This window comes from Ovis canadensis, chromosome 3 (assembly GCF_042477335.2).
Source record: "Ovis canadensis isolate MfBH-ARS-UI-01 breed Bighorn chromosome 3, ARS-UI_OviCan_v2, whole genome shotgun sequence".
Lineage (NCBI taxonomy): Eukaryota > Metazoa > Chordata > Mammalia > Artiodactyla > Bovidae > Ovis > Ovis canadensis.
The window spans coordinates 227,655,660-227,672,088 of record NC_091247.1 but is presented as its reverse complement, the minus strand read 5'-3'; the positions used below and the strand labels follow the sequence as shown (position 1 = coordinate 227,672,088).

General features: G+C 55.7%; 1 protein-coding gene across 2 annotated transcripts in view; it reads right to left on the bottom strand.

The window, feature by feature from the left end:
• The window catches only part of FBLN1 (fibulin 1), an 81,516-nt gene that overhangs the window by 25,254 nt on the left and 39,833 nt on the right, over positions 1–16,429 (bottom strand). The window contains exons 12-15 of one of the 2 annotated variants that reach the window (XM_069586163.1): positions 15,933–16,052; positions 14,978–15,109; positions 12,897–13,020; positions 5,495–5,946 (exon numbers count right to left, since the gene is read on the bottom strand). In XM_069586163.1, the coding sequence (XP_069442264.1) occupies positions 5,592–5,946; positions 12,897–13,020; positions 14,978–15,109; positions 15,933–16,052 (731 nt within the window). In that variant the 3' untranslated portion in view covers positions 5,495–5,591. Of the gene's footprint in view, positions 1–5,494; positions 5,947–12,896; positions 13,021–14,977; positions 15,110–15,932; positions 16,053–16,429 lie in introns of those variants that run through there. The other variant, XM_069586162.1, reaches the window with a different exon arrangement.

Here is a 16,429-nt window from a genome sequence, read left to right as displayed (position 1 = left end):
CAGCAGTGGAGACGCTGACAACAGACCTGTGGACAGGGGCCGGGGGAAGGAGAGGGTGTGGCGAACTCAGAGAGGAGCATATATACATGATCATATGTAAAACAGCTGGCGGGAATTCGCTGTATGATGCAAGGAGCTTAAACTCGGTACTCTGTGACAACAGAGGGCGGCGCAGGGTGGGAGGGAGGCTCACGGAGGGGACATATGTATACCTATGGCTGACTCATGGTGATGTACGGCAGAAGCCAGCACAATATTGTAAAGCAATTACCCTCCCATTAAAAAAAAATATCCATTTTACAGTGCAAGGGACTCAGGTTCTATCCCTGGTCTGGGAAACTAAGATCCCACACGCTGAGGGGCAACTAATACTGCACACCGCAGCAAGAGATCCTGCGTAACACAACGAATACCCTGCCTGCCACAACTAAGACCTGATGGGCCTAAAGAAATATTTTTTTAAAAAAAGCCTTCCTGGTAGCTCAGCTGGTAAAGTCTCCGCCTGCAATTCAGGAGATTCCGGTTTGATTCCTGGGTTGGGAAGATCCCCTGGAGAAGGGAGAGACTACTCACTCCAATATTTTTGGGTTTCCCTGATGGCTCAGCTGGTAAAGAATCTGCCCGCTATGTGGGAGACCTGGGATCTCTTCCTGGGTTGGGAAGATCCCCTGGAGGAGGGCATGGCAACCCACTCCAGTATTCACACCCATGGACGTGGAGAATCCCATGGACAGAGGAGACTGGCTGGCTACAGTCCATGGGGTCGCAAAGAGTCGGACAGGACTGAGCGACTAAGCACAGCACAGCCTGTTCCACCCCTTCTTCAATCCTTGCACACACTCGCCACTGCAGCGAGCAAAGGGGCTCCCAGCCTCAGCCACTGTTCGCAGATTGCGCTTTCTACAGGACACTGCTGACTGCTTGGGGTTCTTTCACTGCCTCCTCCTGCACGGATGCCAATACCATGTGGGTGGATTTCATTTGAACTATATGTGGGGCTTGCCTTTTGTTTAGCTGAAAGCGTTTCCCATGGATGAAAAACTTTCTTATCTGGTCGTCGTGGTTTTGCTTAGGATCCAGAGAACTTCCAAAACTATGCTGCAGCGTCACCCCAGATGTCTGTGCAGGACAGCCTGCACACATCACTTCCTTGACTCTTCACAGCTCTTCCCTCTTCGCCATGCTGTCTCCTTCCTCAGCTAGTGAAACACCCTGTTTTTCACTTGAGAATTTCAGAACTGGGCTGGTACGAGGGCTTTCTGAGAGGAAGCCAGAGTAACAAGCTGATGAGCACTGAGTGATCCCAGCAATCCTGCCCCCTTCATCATCGGGCTGGGTGTCTGAGAACAGACTCCAGAGCCAGGCTGCCTGGGTCAGAATCCCGCCCCACCTTATATCAGCGCTGGGATTTCGGGTGGGTTACTTAACCTCTCTCCCTCCATGTCATCATTGTGAGATGAGGATCAAAACAGCACTTTCCTCAAAGGCTCCATGAGGGTTTAGTTATTGCTTGGCCCACAGAAGGCACTGCCTAGGTGTTAGCTGTGATAGTTGTTAACTATTTTATCATTATATGATAATCATAATTATCATCCTTCACCTTTGGGCTTCCTGGTGGCTCAGTTGGTGAAGAATCTGCCTGCAAAGCAGGAGACCTGGGTTTGATCCCTGAGTCGGGAAGATCCCCTGGAGAAGGAAATGGCTGCACACTCCAATATTCGTGCCAGGGAAATCCCATAGACAGAGAAGCCTGGCAGGCTACAGTCCATGGTGTCATAAAAGTCAGACATGACTTAGGGACTGAACACCACCACCACCACCTTTGGGAGCTTGGTTTAAAAGTGCACACACGTGGGACTTTCCTGGATGCCCAGTGGTTAGAATGCTGTGCTTTTACTGCCAAGGGCTCAGGTTTAGTCTTTGGTGGAAGCAAGTACCTGTGGAACTAAGATCCCACAAGCCAGGTGGTGCGGTCAAAAAAACCCCAAAACTGCACACACAGGTCTAAGAGCTGGAAGTGATGGCAGCTCTACAAACCCTCTGAACTTTCATTTTCCATTTAAATAAAAATCGAAATGAACACTTGAGTACCTTCCAGTGAATGGAGACACCAATACTCATTAACTGCCTACCACACCCAGATGCTGCCGTGTGTATAAGTAACTTCATGTTATTTCCAAAATAGTTCAGGAAATGGGCCTCGAAGCTCTGAAAGGCAAGTGACTTATCTGAGGTCACAGAACCAGTAAATGGCAACGAGGACACTGGAACTCTTAAGTTTCGTTCGGTTGGTTGGGTGGGTCGGTTTGTTTTCTCTGCACTGTGTGATCTCTGCTGATACAGCAGGCTGATACAGGAATACTGCTATGTAGCCTCCAGGGACTGCAGAGAGGCGAGCGGCCAGGTAATCCAGATACCGCCATCCCCATGTGCGCATGCAGATACACGCACGGACACATCAGAGGTATTCTCGGATGGAACAGGGCACCTGAAGAGGCAGGAAGTCCCACAAACAAGGCAAAGTGCAAGAAAAGCTGAACAGCCAGTGGGAATGTAGAGGGATTCTGGCAAGTCTTGTAAGGCCACTGAAAGGCTTCTAAAGCCCCCAAGAATCCCCCCACATCTTAACACTCCTAGGGGCAAAGAGCTCCCCCCAGCCTCAATAAGCAGGACCATGATGAAAGAGTAGAGCAAGTCACTCAGTCGTGTCAGACTCTTTGCAACCCCATGGGCTACACAGTCCATGGAATTCTCCAGGCCAGAATACTGGAGTGGGGAGCCTTTCCCTTCTCCAGCCAATCTTCCCAACCTAGGAATCAAACTGGGGTCTCCTGCATTGCGGGTGGATTCTTTACCAGCTGAGCCACCAGGGAAGCCCAAGAATTCTGGAGTGGGTAGCCTATCCTCCAGCGGATCTTCCTGACCCAGGAATCGAACGGGGCTCTCCTGCATTGCAGGTGGATTCTTCACCAACTGAGCTACCAGGGAAGCCCGCAGATAGGAATAACTGAATACAATGACGAATCCCTGCTGTGTCTTGTTGATTTCACAGAAGAGGTGGTATCTGAACTAAGCCTTGAAAATACTGTCCATCCATTCTTCTATCCATCATCCATCCATCCATGTTTATTCAGATGTTTACTGAGCTCCTTCTACAGGCCAGACATTCTGAAAAGTATAGAGAATACAGACACAATCCCTGTCTTTAAAAATGTGGTGGTAAAAAGTAACAAAAACAAGGGCTTCCCTGGTGGTCCAGTGGTGAAGACCCACACTTTCTATGCTTCCACTGCGGGGGGCATGGGCTCGATCCCTGGTTGGGGCACTAAGATCCTACATGCTGTGTGGCATGGCCAAAAATAAAGGAATTGATAGCACCATTTAAAAGTATTAAAAAAAAGAACAAGATGCCAGGGTAACTGCTCTGATGGAGGATACCTGGCTCTGGAAAAGCTCAGATTAAGGAAAGCCTTCACCAATGAGGCGACTTTAGCTACATCTTCAGAGAGAATGGCCATTTGCAGGAGAAGGGATGGCGCGTGCTATAGCCTAGAGAAAGTGAGTGTAGAAAAGGGTAAGAGTTCTGCGTAACTAGAACACTGGTCACTAGCAGGGGATGAGCCAGAGTGGGGAACAAGGGGGAGACGTGGCTGAAAAGGCAGGCAGAGGCTGGAGCAGGCACGGTCTCAGATGCCCTTCCAAGGGAGTTGGGCTTCGTCTGCTAGTCATAGAAGGTTCTAAAGAGGGGAGGGACACAACAAGACTGGTCCTTCTGAGAGGTCCTCTGGCTTCAGCTTGGGAGACTGCAAGCTGGACCAGACCAGAGGTGCTCAGAGAGGGGTCTGGGAGACAGCAGGAGTTTGGAGGCAAGTGGCTAGGAGCATGTGTATTCTCCTGTGGCAAGTTACCTACTGCCTCTGTCACAGGGCACAGGGCACGGTGTCAACTGTACACCTGTCCTCTCCACTAGATAGCAAAGTGGACCCCTTCCCCATCTTCTTCCAGGCCCTTGTAGGAAGGACCTTAGGCCCCTCCAGTATCCTTTACTTGATTCCTCTTGACATTCTGCCTCCCTTTCATGTTCCTACTTGAAAACAGCATCAGCAGCCACAGAAATGCTAGATACGCAAAGCGATGTTGGCAGGAAGTCATCCATCCCCTCAGCAGACAGAAGCAAAGCACCTACTGCATGCTAGGCCTCGCCAGGAGCTTAGGGACACGGCCCTGAACAAGACAGACTTGGTCCCTGACTCCCCGGAGCCTTCTGGGTGGTGGGGGAACAAAAGGGAAACACAGAAAGTGGGACCTGCAAACTATGAGGAGCATCACAAAGGCGGAGTTGGGAGAAAGACTGACAGAGGAAACAGAACCCAAGGGTGTCCAGCGAGGCCCAGTGGCGACAGGAGCACAGTGACTGAGGTTCAACCAACATTCAGGCCAAGGGTGCAAAAGCATGTGCAAAGGGCCTGTGGCAGCGGAGAACTCAACAGTGTGGTTCAAGGGAAGCAAGGCAAGGGAGAACAATCTGAGGTCAGGCTGGAGGTGGACACCAGGGATAAATGATGCCGTGCCTTGAGAGGCACACTGGGGGCTTGGCTGGGATCATGGTGGAAGAGGTCTTTGAAGACAGGCAGGCTGATCAAGGTTCACGCTGGCGGTGCTGTGGCGGGACGGGACAGTCAGAGCTGTGCCGTCAGCAAACCAAGGTTCGAAGGTCAGCTGTGTGACCCTGCGCACATCGCTCACCCGCCCCGCCCCAAGCCTCTCTGGGGATGACACGCTTGCCCCACAGGATGGGAAGCAGCGCACGTGAAGGCCCGGGGCTTCCTGAGGGGGGCCCGTGAGCGACACATTCATCAGGCCCCCTTTGCCTCCTCCTGGTACAAAGCGGGGGTCCTCTGTGGAGGGAATCGGCCTCCCTTAGGTAAGGGCTGCATCTAAGATGCTGCGATCGCGTTCGGGGTTCTTCCACAAGTTTGGGCTTCTCATCAAGACAGAATGGGAGGTTTGAGTCTCAAGATGGAGCTTTCATGGTCTCAGTTAAAGGCTCAGCTCCTGGCAATACAGCAAGGAAAGCAGGCTGGGACCAGAAGATCTGGCTCCTAGACTGCCTTCTACCGCACACAGCCCTTGTCACCTTGGTCAAGTCCCTCCCCTTCTCTGGGCCTCAGTTTCCACATCTGTGGAGTGAGAGGGGATGGAGCTCAGCCATCCCTAGAGGCCTCTGTCACCTTGTCCTCCGGGCTCAGCACAAGTGGGGGACAGAGAATCATCTCAGATGAAACATCCAACCTCGCTCTGCCCTGGCCTGGGCACCTGGGCGGTATGGACTGTGACTCCCACTCACAGGGGCTCCTGGACGCAGACCCCTCACGGAAAACACTCCTCGGCCGCCCCTGGGGGCGCCAGGCAGGGCTGGGCTCCCCTTCCCCACCAGGAACAAGCAGCACAGACGCTCCCGACCGCGCCAAATAAAACCAAGGCACGCCAGCCATGCTGTGTGGGATTGCCCGCTGAGCCTTTATTGGCATTCCGGAGCGGAGGGTGGGGAAAGCAACAAGGGGGCCCCCTCAGCGGCCCGAAGCGCGTGCTCAGAGCTCTGCGGATACAAAGATGTAAAGCTTGGCCACAAAGGAGCTGACGGTGCCGTGGCGGGAGAGGTCCATCCTGACGGTCAGGAGCATGTCCCTGGGCTCGGGGACGGGCTTGGTGAGGGCCACCACCCCGCTGTGGTGGTTCACCTTCCGGGTGGTGAAAAAGCCCTCCTCGTTGCCGCCGGTGATGGCCAGCTGCATGCTGTCCCCGGGGACGACACTGGAGGGGCCCATGCGGAAGACCACGGCGGGCACTTGGATGTTGGTGGGGAAAGAGAGGTGGTAGTGGGTTATTCTCAGAGGCAGCTTGGGGCACTCCTGATTCTCATGGCAAGGCAAGCGCTCGCAGCGGCTGCAAGAAAAGTGGACAGAGAGACAAGGAGAGGGTTAGGGCCCATTCAGCAAGCGGAGAAACAACAGAGCGTGGGGCAGGGTGAGCGGGGGGCCTGCTGGGCGGGGCCTCCCGCCGCCCTCTGGCCAGTCAGCCAACAAGAAGAGCACCCCTCACTCACCTGTGGGAGGTGCCGGGGACCTCCAGCCGCTGCCTCAGGCACTAGCCTCTTCCAACACCCTCGGGGGCGCTGGGTGGCTGGGGCCAGGGTTGTGCCTGGAGCAAGGTGTGTCCCTCTCTCACCGGCAGAGCCCCACCCCAGGCTGTCCTCACCAGGCACACCCTGCCCTCTGAGTGTTGTCCAGGCTCCCAGCTCCTCACCCGGGCAGTGGTCAGGGCGACACTGGCCGGCTCTCCAGGCCAGCAAACATGGCTGCCGCCATTTACAGAGCGTTTGGCTATTCGTCGGCATGCCTTTGCTAGAGTGATCATACCCACACTGTGAGGGGGCGTTGAGGGCCATTTGTCAGATGAGGAAACTGAAGCTGAAAGAATCAGTGGCTTTCTCAAGGTCACAGAGTGCGTAAGGAAGATACATTTGTGCTCAGTCAAGTATTTTCCTATCTTTCCTCGCTAAAGCTTTGTACTCTAGGCCCAGTTCCCTGTCTGTATTCACAGAACCAGCCAAGGCTTGGGGCAGAGACAGAGACAGGTTCTAACTTCCTGGGTCAAGACGGAGACAGGTCCTAACTTTCTGTGACAATATGAGGAGCGGTTTTAACTTCCTGTGACAGGATGGAGACATGTCCTAACTTCCTGTGACACGATGGAAACACATCCTGACTTCCTGACAGGTCTTACCTTCCTGTGACAGGACGCAGACAGATCCTAACTTCCTGTGACAGAATGGAGACACGTCCTAACTTCCTGTGACACGATGGAGACACATCCTAACTTCCTGTGACACGATGGAGACACGTCCTAACTTCCTGTGACACGATCAAAACACATCCTAACTTCCTGTGACAGGTCCTACCTTCCTGTGACAGGATGCAGACAGGTCCTAACTTCCTGTGACACAATGGAGACAGGTCCTAACTTCCTGTGACAGGACAGAGATATGTCCTAACTTCCTGTGACACGATGGAGACAGGTCCTGACTTCCTGTGACAGGTCCTACCTTCTTGTAACAGGATGGAGACATGTCCTACCTTCCTGTGACACGATGGAGACACGTCCTAACTTCCTGTGACAGGACAGAGATATGTCCTAACTTCCTGTGACATGATGGAGACAGGTCCTAACTTCCTGTGAGAGAATATTTTTTGCTCCTAAATTCCTGTGACAGGATTATGAGGATAGGTTTTAACTTCCTTTGACAGAATAAAGATAGATTCTAACTTCCTGTGACAGGATGGGGACAGGTTCTAACCTTCTGTGAGATGATAAGAACAGGCCTATCTTCTGCCTCTTAAACTCCATCACAATATGAAGGCAGCTGCCTTAGAAGCAGAGCCCTGTGCTGAGCCCCACAGGACTTGACAGAGCATGTCCCAGGAAGTTTCGCCATCTTGACTGTGCTTGGATTCTCCAGTTGGGAGCATCTACTACTGTCCTTGTCTTCCATCATGCCTCCATTTCAGCTTTTCAGTTTCCATGCCTCGTGTTGGGGGACTAGAACTTATTTAACACTTGGCATTTATTGTTAGCAAGCACTGTCTCTTTTTACATCCTATGTTCAGGCTCTTTATCAGGACTCACTCACTGGAATCCTCTCATTTACTTGGCTGTTTACCATTTTGAGCTCTTGGAAAAGGCAGCCCTAGGAATGAGCTCCACGCTAGTAAAGGCATGTGAAAATCAGGAACACTGAAGATGAAGGTTTTGTAAGGGAGGTGGCCGACAGGCAGACGGAGAGCAGTGGGAAAAGACGCAGCTGTGTGCACTGCCGGGGGCAGCCCACCCCCACAGACACCCTGGGCCAGGCCAAAAGGGGGTGTGCCAGGTGACTGCGGAAAAACCAAGGAACGTGCCTGGCCTCGTGCTGGGTAAGTCAGAGTTTCTCTTTCCCCAAGCTCCCCTCGCTGTCCCACATGATTCCTGTCTTACCAACAGGGAGACCAAGCTCAGTGAGAACATGGAACCTGTCCATGCCTCCAGTCTGTACTGAACGGCAGAGGCAAAGGTGGCCTGTGTGTGTGCGTGCTCAGTCGCTCAATCATGCCCGACTCTTTGTGGCCCATGGACTGTAGCCCGCCAGACTCCTCTGTCCATGGGGTTTCCCAGACAAGAATACGGGAGCAGGCTGCCATTTCCTACACTAGGAGATCTTCCTGACCCAGGGATTGAACCCACATTTCTTGTGTTTCCTGCATTGGCAGCTGGATTCTTTATCACTGAGCCATCTGGGAAGCCCTCTCTTCAGAGGCTATTTGTACACATAAACACACACCCAGCTGCTCTGGGAATCCCTCGCTTCAAAGGCTATGTGTACACACACACACACACACACACACACACACACACATGCACACACACCTCTGCTTCAGGAAGGGTCTGGTGGATCTGGCCAGCAGGTGGTGCTAGAGTCTCCATTTGCCAAATGATTAACACGGCATGTGTGGAAGGCAGGGAATGCGAGGTGTGCGTAAGTTCTGGTATTGCCCCCACAGCCATCACACCAGAGAGCAGAACACTGCTTCCTCTCCGGTGGTCTCCACACCCCCAACCCCACAGAGTACCCAAGCCCTTCCTCCCTCTGGGTATTTCTGGGCCCAGCTCCTTCCAGGCCATTCCATTCCCATGGCTCTTTGGCTTCGTTTCCAGTATCCAGCATGACACTCACTACATGCTTTATATTAATACATGCGCATGAGTAAATTCGGCCTTGATTTTCCTGGTCAGTTGCAGTTTCAATGATTCCACTCTGCTCTGCCCCATACTTACTACAAACATCCCAGAAAGCGTTAACTACTGCCTCTGGCAAACTGCCTGTCAGACCGGGGGTGGCACTGAGGTCTTTATTTAGGAGTGTGTCTCGATGGAGGAGGGGCCGCCGCCACTGCATCTATTACAGAGCAGAGGAGGCCCAGAACCCGGGGACCACCCACCTCGGTTTCCATCTCGACCCGCATGAGAGAACAACGTGCTCCAAGTTTTCAGTTCAACAACTTGGTCAAGACACCCCAAGTTCCACGAAAATGCAATTATTGGAAGTCACCACATGCCAGAGAAGAAAGGTCCTCAAGGCCAGTGCCTTCTCCTGGGAGGTGTGGCTGCTGTGGCCGCCTGAAGCTCGCAGCCGTCCCCGCCGGCAGTTCCTGTCGCTCTGGACACAAGCCCCAGGAACTAGCCAGGGCACGGTTCCACCCACTCCGTCCACCGGAGTTACACCCTGGGGCCGGGAGCTGTGCCAACTAAGGCCGCCAGCCTCCCTCTGGCCCTGGCTTCTGAGAGCCCGGGTCTCGGGGTCTGCCCCATTGAGGGGGTAAAGAGGATGTTTTTGGTCCCATCCCGGGCTCAGGGACACTCTGAATATCCCTGCTGTGAGGAGGAGGGAACTGCGTGGGCAGGATCTTAACAGCCTGGTCAGTCCTTGGGGCCCAGACCTGTGGTTTGTGGCCCAGCCTGCTGGGTCATGCTCCAGTTACCGCCCTTCGGCCACTGGGGAGACTGGCCAGAAGGAGGCTGTTTGTGGAGAGAGAGAAGGCTGAGGCCTGGCGACAGAGACAGAGACTCAAATCTTGCTGGTCAAGGCTCCCTGAATGTTAAACCACGGAAGTGCCGGTTCCTGGGACCTTTCTAATATAGCACTTTTAACTTGTACAAATCGCTTTCTGAAGGTCAGATAAATTCTTAAGAGGGTTTTTACAGAAAAGGAAAAGGGCCATGAAACAGAAAACTCCAGTGTGAGGAGTCAGCAGGGCTGAGAGGCTCAGCTTCGCCTCACCTGGGGCTCTGGCCTGCGTCCTGCCCACATCTACCTGGCGTGTCAGTGGCCCTAAGCTATCAGGGCTCCTGTGGTCCCAGAGAAACAGCCCCCTGCATACGTGACAAGGCAACCAAGACAAGACCCCCAACCCCCAAGGCCTGTGAACTGAGGATTCCAGGCCCGGCCCCCACTTCCTGCGCCCAGTGCTGGGCTCCTGGCTGGCCCACGATTCCTCAACAGCCCTTCAGGAGCCGAGTCTCGTCTTCCCGTCTGAGGACTGAGTGACCCTAGACCTGGCTGGTCACACAGTCACCCCACAGGCACACAGTCAGCCGCAGCTGCAGTCGCTCTGAGGAACGTCTGGATTCTGAGCACGAGAGCGGGGTGGCTTGTGGCCATCCTCCTTACCACCACTCTGCGCCTAATACAGACAGTGGTGGTGCTCCCTCTTTATCATCCCCCTGGGCCGGGCACCCAGAGCATTACCGTTAATCCTCATGGCGCTGACAAGCAGGTATTGTCAGCACACGTTACAGAGGAAAATGGGCCCCAGGGTGACCAAGACCCCAGATCACAGCACCAAGGAACAGGAGAGCCAGGCCTGGAAGGCAGGATGGGTGTCCCAGGCCTGGTTCCTTCCTCCTCCAGGCAGCCTCCCAGGCTTTGTCCTCAACCAGACACAAGGGCCACTGTCTGCCTTCCTTCCATCCGTAAATACTGGCAGTAAAATGTGCCTGGGCGCACCTTACCCACAGCCCCGCAGGCTGAACCCAGAGCGAACCATATGGAAGCGGCTCTGCCCCCACAGTCACAGGTCACCCAACAGGAACCCAGAGGGCGACACCACCGCCCCCTTTACAGCAAGAAGTTCACGGGACCTGCTGACTGTAAAGGTGACCTGGAATGGACTGAATTTGGAAGGCAAACCTAAGCGAGGCTGACACCAAAGCCAGATCGTTCCAGAACGCCACAGCATCTCCATGAGGCTTGAGAACAGTGAGGGGAGCACAGACTGGACCCTCAGGGCAGGGGACACACCTCTCCCAGTTCCACCCGCCTCCCAGCCTCTGCTCCGGCTGCTGGATGGCGCTGGCAACCAGCATGTGCTCAATGGGGCCACAGTCTTCCCTGGAGGGGCTGCTCAGAGCCTCAACCACCCCCGCCAACCTTGACCGTGGACGGAGTCCACTTCCTGCGCCTAATACAGACAATGACGGTGCTCCCTCTTTATCATTCCCCAGGGGGCAGGGCGATGAACCCAAAGGATGTGGACAGACCACGACCTGAAGTATCAGCCCCTCAGTCAGGAGGTGTGGTTCCTTGCTGGGCACCCCATTTCCTGGCCGGAACTCCTCTGTTGCCCTTTCACACAGGTCCACACCCCACGCCCATCCCACCCTCCACTCCCTCCCTCTCTGCCCGACTCCTCCCCCCTTCATTCCGGCATCACCAACTCTAGGTACTCCTGCTTTCTGTGCCCCGCACCCCCACTGGGGGGAGCCCTCCTTGATGACAGCACTCCTGCACTCTGCCCACAGCTATTTCCACATGGGCTCCTCCGGGGCTCAGAGCAGGGCCCAGGGGCCTTTGCGGGCCCACTGTCTCCCCAGGTGCCTGCACACAGTAGGCTTACGGTGAACACTCCCCAAACAAGAAAAAGACTTCCCCACCCACGGGGCGGCGAAGGATTCCACAGCACCCATCAGTGTAAGGACCGGGGAGGAGAGCCAACCACATCCAGTCTTGGCACACGATGCCAGCCTGCCCACCCCCAGCATCGGAGGCATGAAGACCCCGCACAGGGCAGCCTCCTCCTCCCCGTTTGCCTTCATGACCGCACCCGAGCCTGAGGTCAACAGCAACCAGCCCATCTTCCAGAATCCTCGAACCCAGACACAGACAAGGGCCTGGGAGGGAGTGACGGAGCACGGACAGACAGACAGAAGCAGCTCAGCCTCAAATCAAGGACACAATCATTCTTCCCAGTTCAGGAGCACTCGTACTGCCTGTAAGCTGTTGTATAAGCCCCCGGCTCTTGGAATGCTGAGTGCTGGCAAACCCAGCCCTGGGGTGTCTTTTCCCTACCCACAAGAACGCCTGCTGTGGAAACAGAGAGGGTGGGGAGAGGATCGGGTGGGGGCGAGGCCAGAGGATGAACATGCCCGATGCTGTGAAGAACACTGGGGCCGTCTGAGCATCTCCTGCTCTAGCTTTTGGCCAGAACAAGTACACGCCGGGGCCTGGGACCTTTGCCCCAGATGGCTCTTACCCCCTGGCAGGAGAAGCAGGGTCAAGGTCAAGAGGCCGAGTCTCCCAGGCAGCCTGGCTGGGTGCTGGCACTGCCCAGGGCAGGAGGGAAGGGACCCAGCATCCATGCTCCCACTGAGGAGCTTTCCCTGAAACGATCTCTGGGGCAAGAAAGGAGACCCCCACCAACAGAACAAGGGTTGGGGTCGTGTGTGGCAAGGCCAGAGGGTCCTCACTGCTTCCTGAGGAATGGGGTTTCTGGACGCCCCAGCAAACACCCGGCAGCCTGAGAGTCAATGAGCTGACAGTGACACGCGGACACACAGCTTTAGGCTGAGAACCCAGAACCTTCCGAGCTGTTCCCACACCATCGCTGGGCGGAACAGAACCTGGTCTTCAGGTGCGGCCCACCCGGAGTCATTGCTACCTCCATAGGAGTCAGCACGCTCTGCCTCCTGCATCCCACAGAGGTGGACACTGAGGTCCACAGAGCTGTCCCTTGCCCAAGGCTCCACCCCAGGGAGGAGAGGCCAGGTTTCTGCCTGGCTCCACGTGCAGGCAGGTCAGCGAGGAGGCCCGCCGACCTTTAGCCCGTTTGAGGCCAATTTCCTTCGCTTTCTGCAACCAGTCTCGCTGGCATTTAGGCGCCTGAGAACCAGGGATCCTTGAGTTTCCCAAGACCCACGTGGGAGGATACAGCTCATGAACACCCACTCCTGCCTCGTGCAGGCCGGGAGCCCAGCCCCCAGGAAGGCCGACACAGACAGACGACCACGGGGCCCGAGGGACTTACGTGTCTGTGGAGCGACGGTAGTTCTCGGGACACTCGAAGGCCAGGCAGCGGAAGCCGCCCTGGATGTTGAAGCAGGTCTCGTTGATGGAGCAGTTGTGGATGCCGGTCACACACTCATCAATGTCTGCAGGAGACCCCAAGGCAGCACGGTGAAGGCCGAGGCCCCCAAGCCATCCCCGGCCCAGATGGGGGCGCCCAGAGTTTGGGGGATCGGGCCATCCTTGCCCTCTGTTGGCTGCTCTCCGGAGCACAGCCCTGTGCCAGCTCTTTTGTTCATAGGAGATTTATATTTAATTTACCTACTATTCATGATCCCTGGAGTGAGCATAACAACAACAGCAACCTCTAAATGATGGCCCTTGAAGTGTTTTGCAGGAAACACTTCTCACTATAATTAAATGAAGCAAGTACTGGTTATTATCCTCATTTGAAGGAGCTCATGGGCTTAAGCGACTGGTTTAAGGCCACACATTTTATAAGTGGGGGAGCTGAGCTTTGAACCCAGGCAGCCAGCACCTCTCCAAGGCTCTCAAGGTGCATCAGTCTTACCTTGCATGCCACTTCTAACATCTGAGGAGGGAATGGGCAGAAGCCACTAGCCCCACGTTACGCATGAGGAAACTGAGGCGGAAAGGGAGTCTACGTTGTGCCCAGTTTCTAAAGTCAGTGACTGGGTTGGACCAGAACCAGGCCTGGGGCACATCAGGAGGTCACCTGGACATGGGGAGTCGTCCCCACCCCATAACGGTCCGGAGCAGCCGAATGGCGAGGGGACATCACCACGCCAGAGGCATCGGGTGCAGGTGTGCATGCTGAGTTGCTTCAGCCGGGTCTGACTCTTTGTGACCCCGTGGACTGTAGCCCACCAAGCTCCTCTGTCCATGGGGATTGTCCAGGCAAGAATACTGGAGTGGGTTGCCATGCTCTCCTCCAGGGGCTCTTCCCACCCCAGGGATCAAACCCACGTCTCTTTTGTCTCTTCCATTGGCAGATGGGTTCTCTGCCACTAGTGCCACCTGGGAAGCCCTGAGGCCTCTGTGAAGAGGTGCCAAATCCTGACCGTTGGTAGCAAAAACAGCAGTCCCCAGTCTCAAAGCCCAAGAGAGGCTCAGGAATGTGTTTTCGCTGTGTCTGGCAGGACCCCAGGCTGCGGTGAGGGCATCTGGCCAGGTCATCTGCTCCTTCAGAAATGTGAAAACAGCGACTTCCATCCGGAGCTCTGGACAGCTGAGCAGTCCCTCCCAGGAAACGCCGCAGCTCCTGACGCCTTTGATCACAGTCTGCAAACCCCCTTCATGACCAGAAAGCCCATCTGAAGAACCCCGGCCCCCAGAGCTCCTGGGCCCCATAGGAGGCTCGCTGCAGGGCCTGGAGAGTCCCAGCCTCTGATTCGGCTGCTGCAGCCATTGCCGAGGGTAAGGCCAGCACGCCCGTCTGGGGTTGCTCATTCACAAATATCTCCTTAGCTCCCCTCTCAGTAACCCAAGAGACAGTGACGCAATGCCCCCTGGAGTGTTCTTAGATCTGGGAGCCGAGGATAGGATGCAGGCCACCCACCCTTCATTTAGCTGATCCCTGGGCCCCAGGGGAACCTCAGCCATAAAGGCCTTCTATACAGAGACCTCAGGGTGGGGACACACCCTGACCAGTCCATCCCCCTGACAAGTGGAGCCCAGCACCCTGGGACAGAGGCCTGCACCACCGGCTCACTGCGTCGCCCTCAACACCTGGCAGGGCCTGGGTGTGTCGAGTGACTGAACGAGAGACTAACAGCAGTGCCAAGCTGTAGAGTCTTCGGGGTACTGACGGTCTGCTTCCTTGACGCTGGGCGTCTTCCTTTTAAAGGCTGTCAGCCCCACTTCTGGCCCCCCAGGGGCTGCCCGGGGCAGAACAGGAGGACTCAGGACCCCCGGTGGATAAGCGTGCCTGAGCATGGGAGACCAGGGTGCCCGTGGGGCGAGGACACACCCAGGATACAGTCGTCCCCCCCGAACGCACCCCATCTGTGCTGCAGCTGCGGGGCCTCAGTCCCCCCAACCCCGCAGAGCCCCGAGACGGCCCCGGGATCCCGCCCTGCTCACCTTGGCAGTTGCGGCCGTTGGGGGCCAGCCGGTAGCCAGTCGAGGGGCAGCTGCACTGGAAGCTCCCGGGGATGTTGAGGCAGCGGTAGGAGCAGATGTGGCCCCCCGTGGGCAAGGCGCACTCATCAATGTCTGTGACGGCAAAACCCACCCTCAGCATCTGCGTGGGCCCCCTCGGCTGGGCTACATCCCCCAGGGAGCTGAGCTGTGACCTGGAAGTCAGCCCCGAGGATGAGCGGGACACAGGGGGTTCTCAAAGTCCCAGGGCCGGGGCGGCCTCCGAGGCCATCGGGCCAGAAGGGCGTGCTGAGTCCCAGGGAGGGAAAAGGCCTAGCCTGGGGCCACACAGCAAGTTCTTGGTGTGAAGTTTGCGGGGCGGAGAGAGGGAGACTGGGGAACAAAGGGCCAAGGGCTTCAGAATGGCACACATAGAGGTACCCTGCTGACTCCATCCTGATGCCGATGATTATAAATCTGCTAACAACAGACACACTTTATATAATAAAAATAGGAATAAGCTTACAAACAGTTGCCTTCTGAGCACCAACATTGTGCTAGGCATGTACGAAGTACTCTTGAATCATCATTTGGTTTTATCCTCCGACCACCGGTTAAGTACAAGATGAACCCAGATGTTACACAAGAGGGCGGCCCAGGCCCCGTGAGGGGCTTCTGAAAGGCCAGAGGCAGAGGGTCGAGCCAGGGTGTGACTCCTCAGCCCGCCTCCCGCACCCCCGCCCTGCTTGAGGTCTGGGCGGCACCCATAGCCACCACCACCGTTCCATTTTATGTCACTGAAGAAAATCTGGGAGTGGGTTTCCTCCTTTACAAATCTCACTTTCAACAATGGGCAAAGTCCATCCAAACACATCTCAGAGGGAAGAAACCTGGGCCACTCGCCAGCCAGGAGGAGTGGGGAGTGGGCGACAGGAGAGGGGCGGCCTCTCCCGCTCACCTTCGCAGGTGACCCCGTCCACGTCGCTGAGCTGGTAGCCTCGCCGGCAGTAACACTGGTAGGAGCCGTAGACGTTGGCACACTCCTGGCTGCAGGGGCTGCTGTTACACTCGTTCACATCTGAAGGAGACAGAGTCCCGAGGCCACCGCTCAGAGCTGAGTCCCTGGTCCCTGGTTGAATGGGTCATGACCTCCCTCGAGTTAACACACACACAGAGGCAGAGGCTACCACGTGTAGGGCCAGGGACCTGCTCGAGGTTCCCCCAAGGGAGAGAGGCTCCCACTCCACCCCCTCAAGGCTGGGGGATCTGGCATCTTCCCACCCCCGCCACTGCTGGCTTCAAGCCACACGAACCCTGGGGCTCCTGCTCTTCTGTTCTCTTTGCCTAGAACAGGGATCAGCAAACTTCCGGCCCACCACTTGTGTTTGCAAATAAAATTTTATTGGCACACAGCCACGCTCATTCCTTTACCATAGTCCACGGCTGCCTATTCAC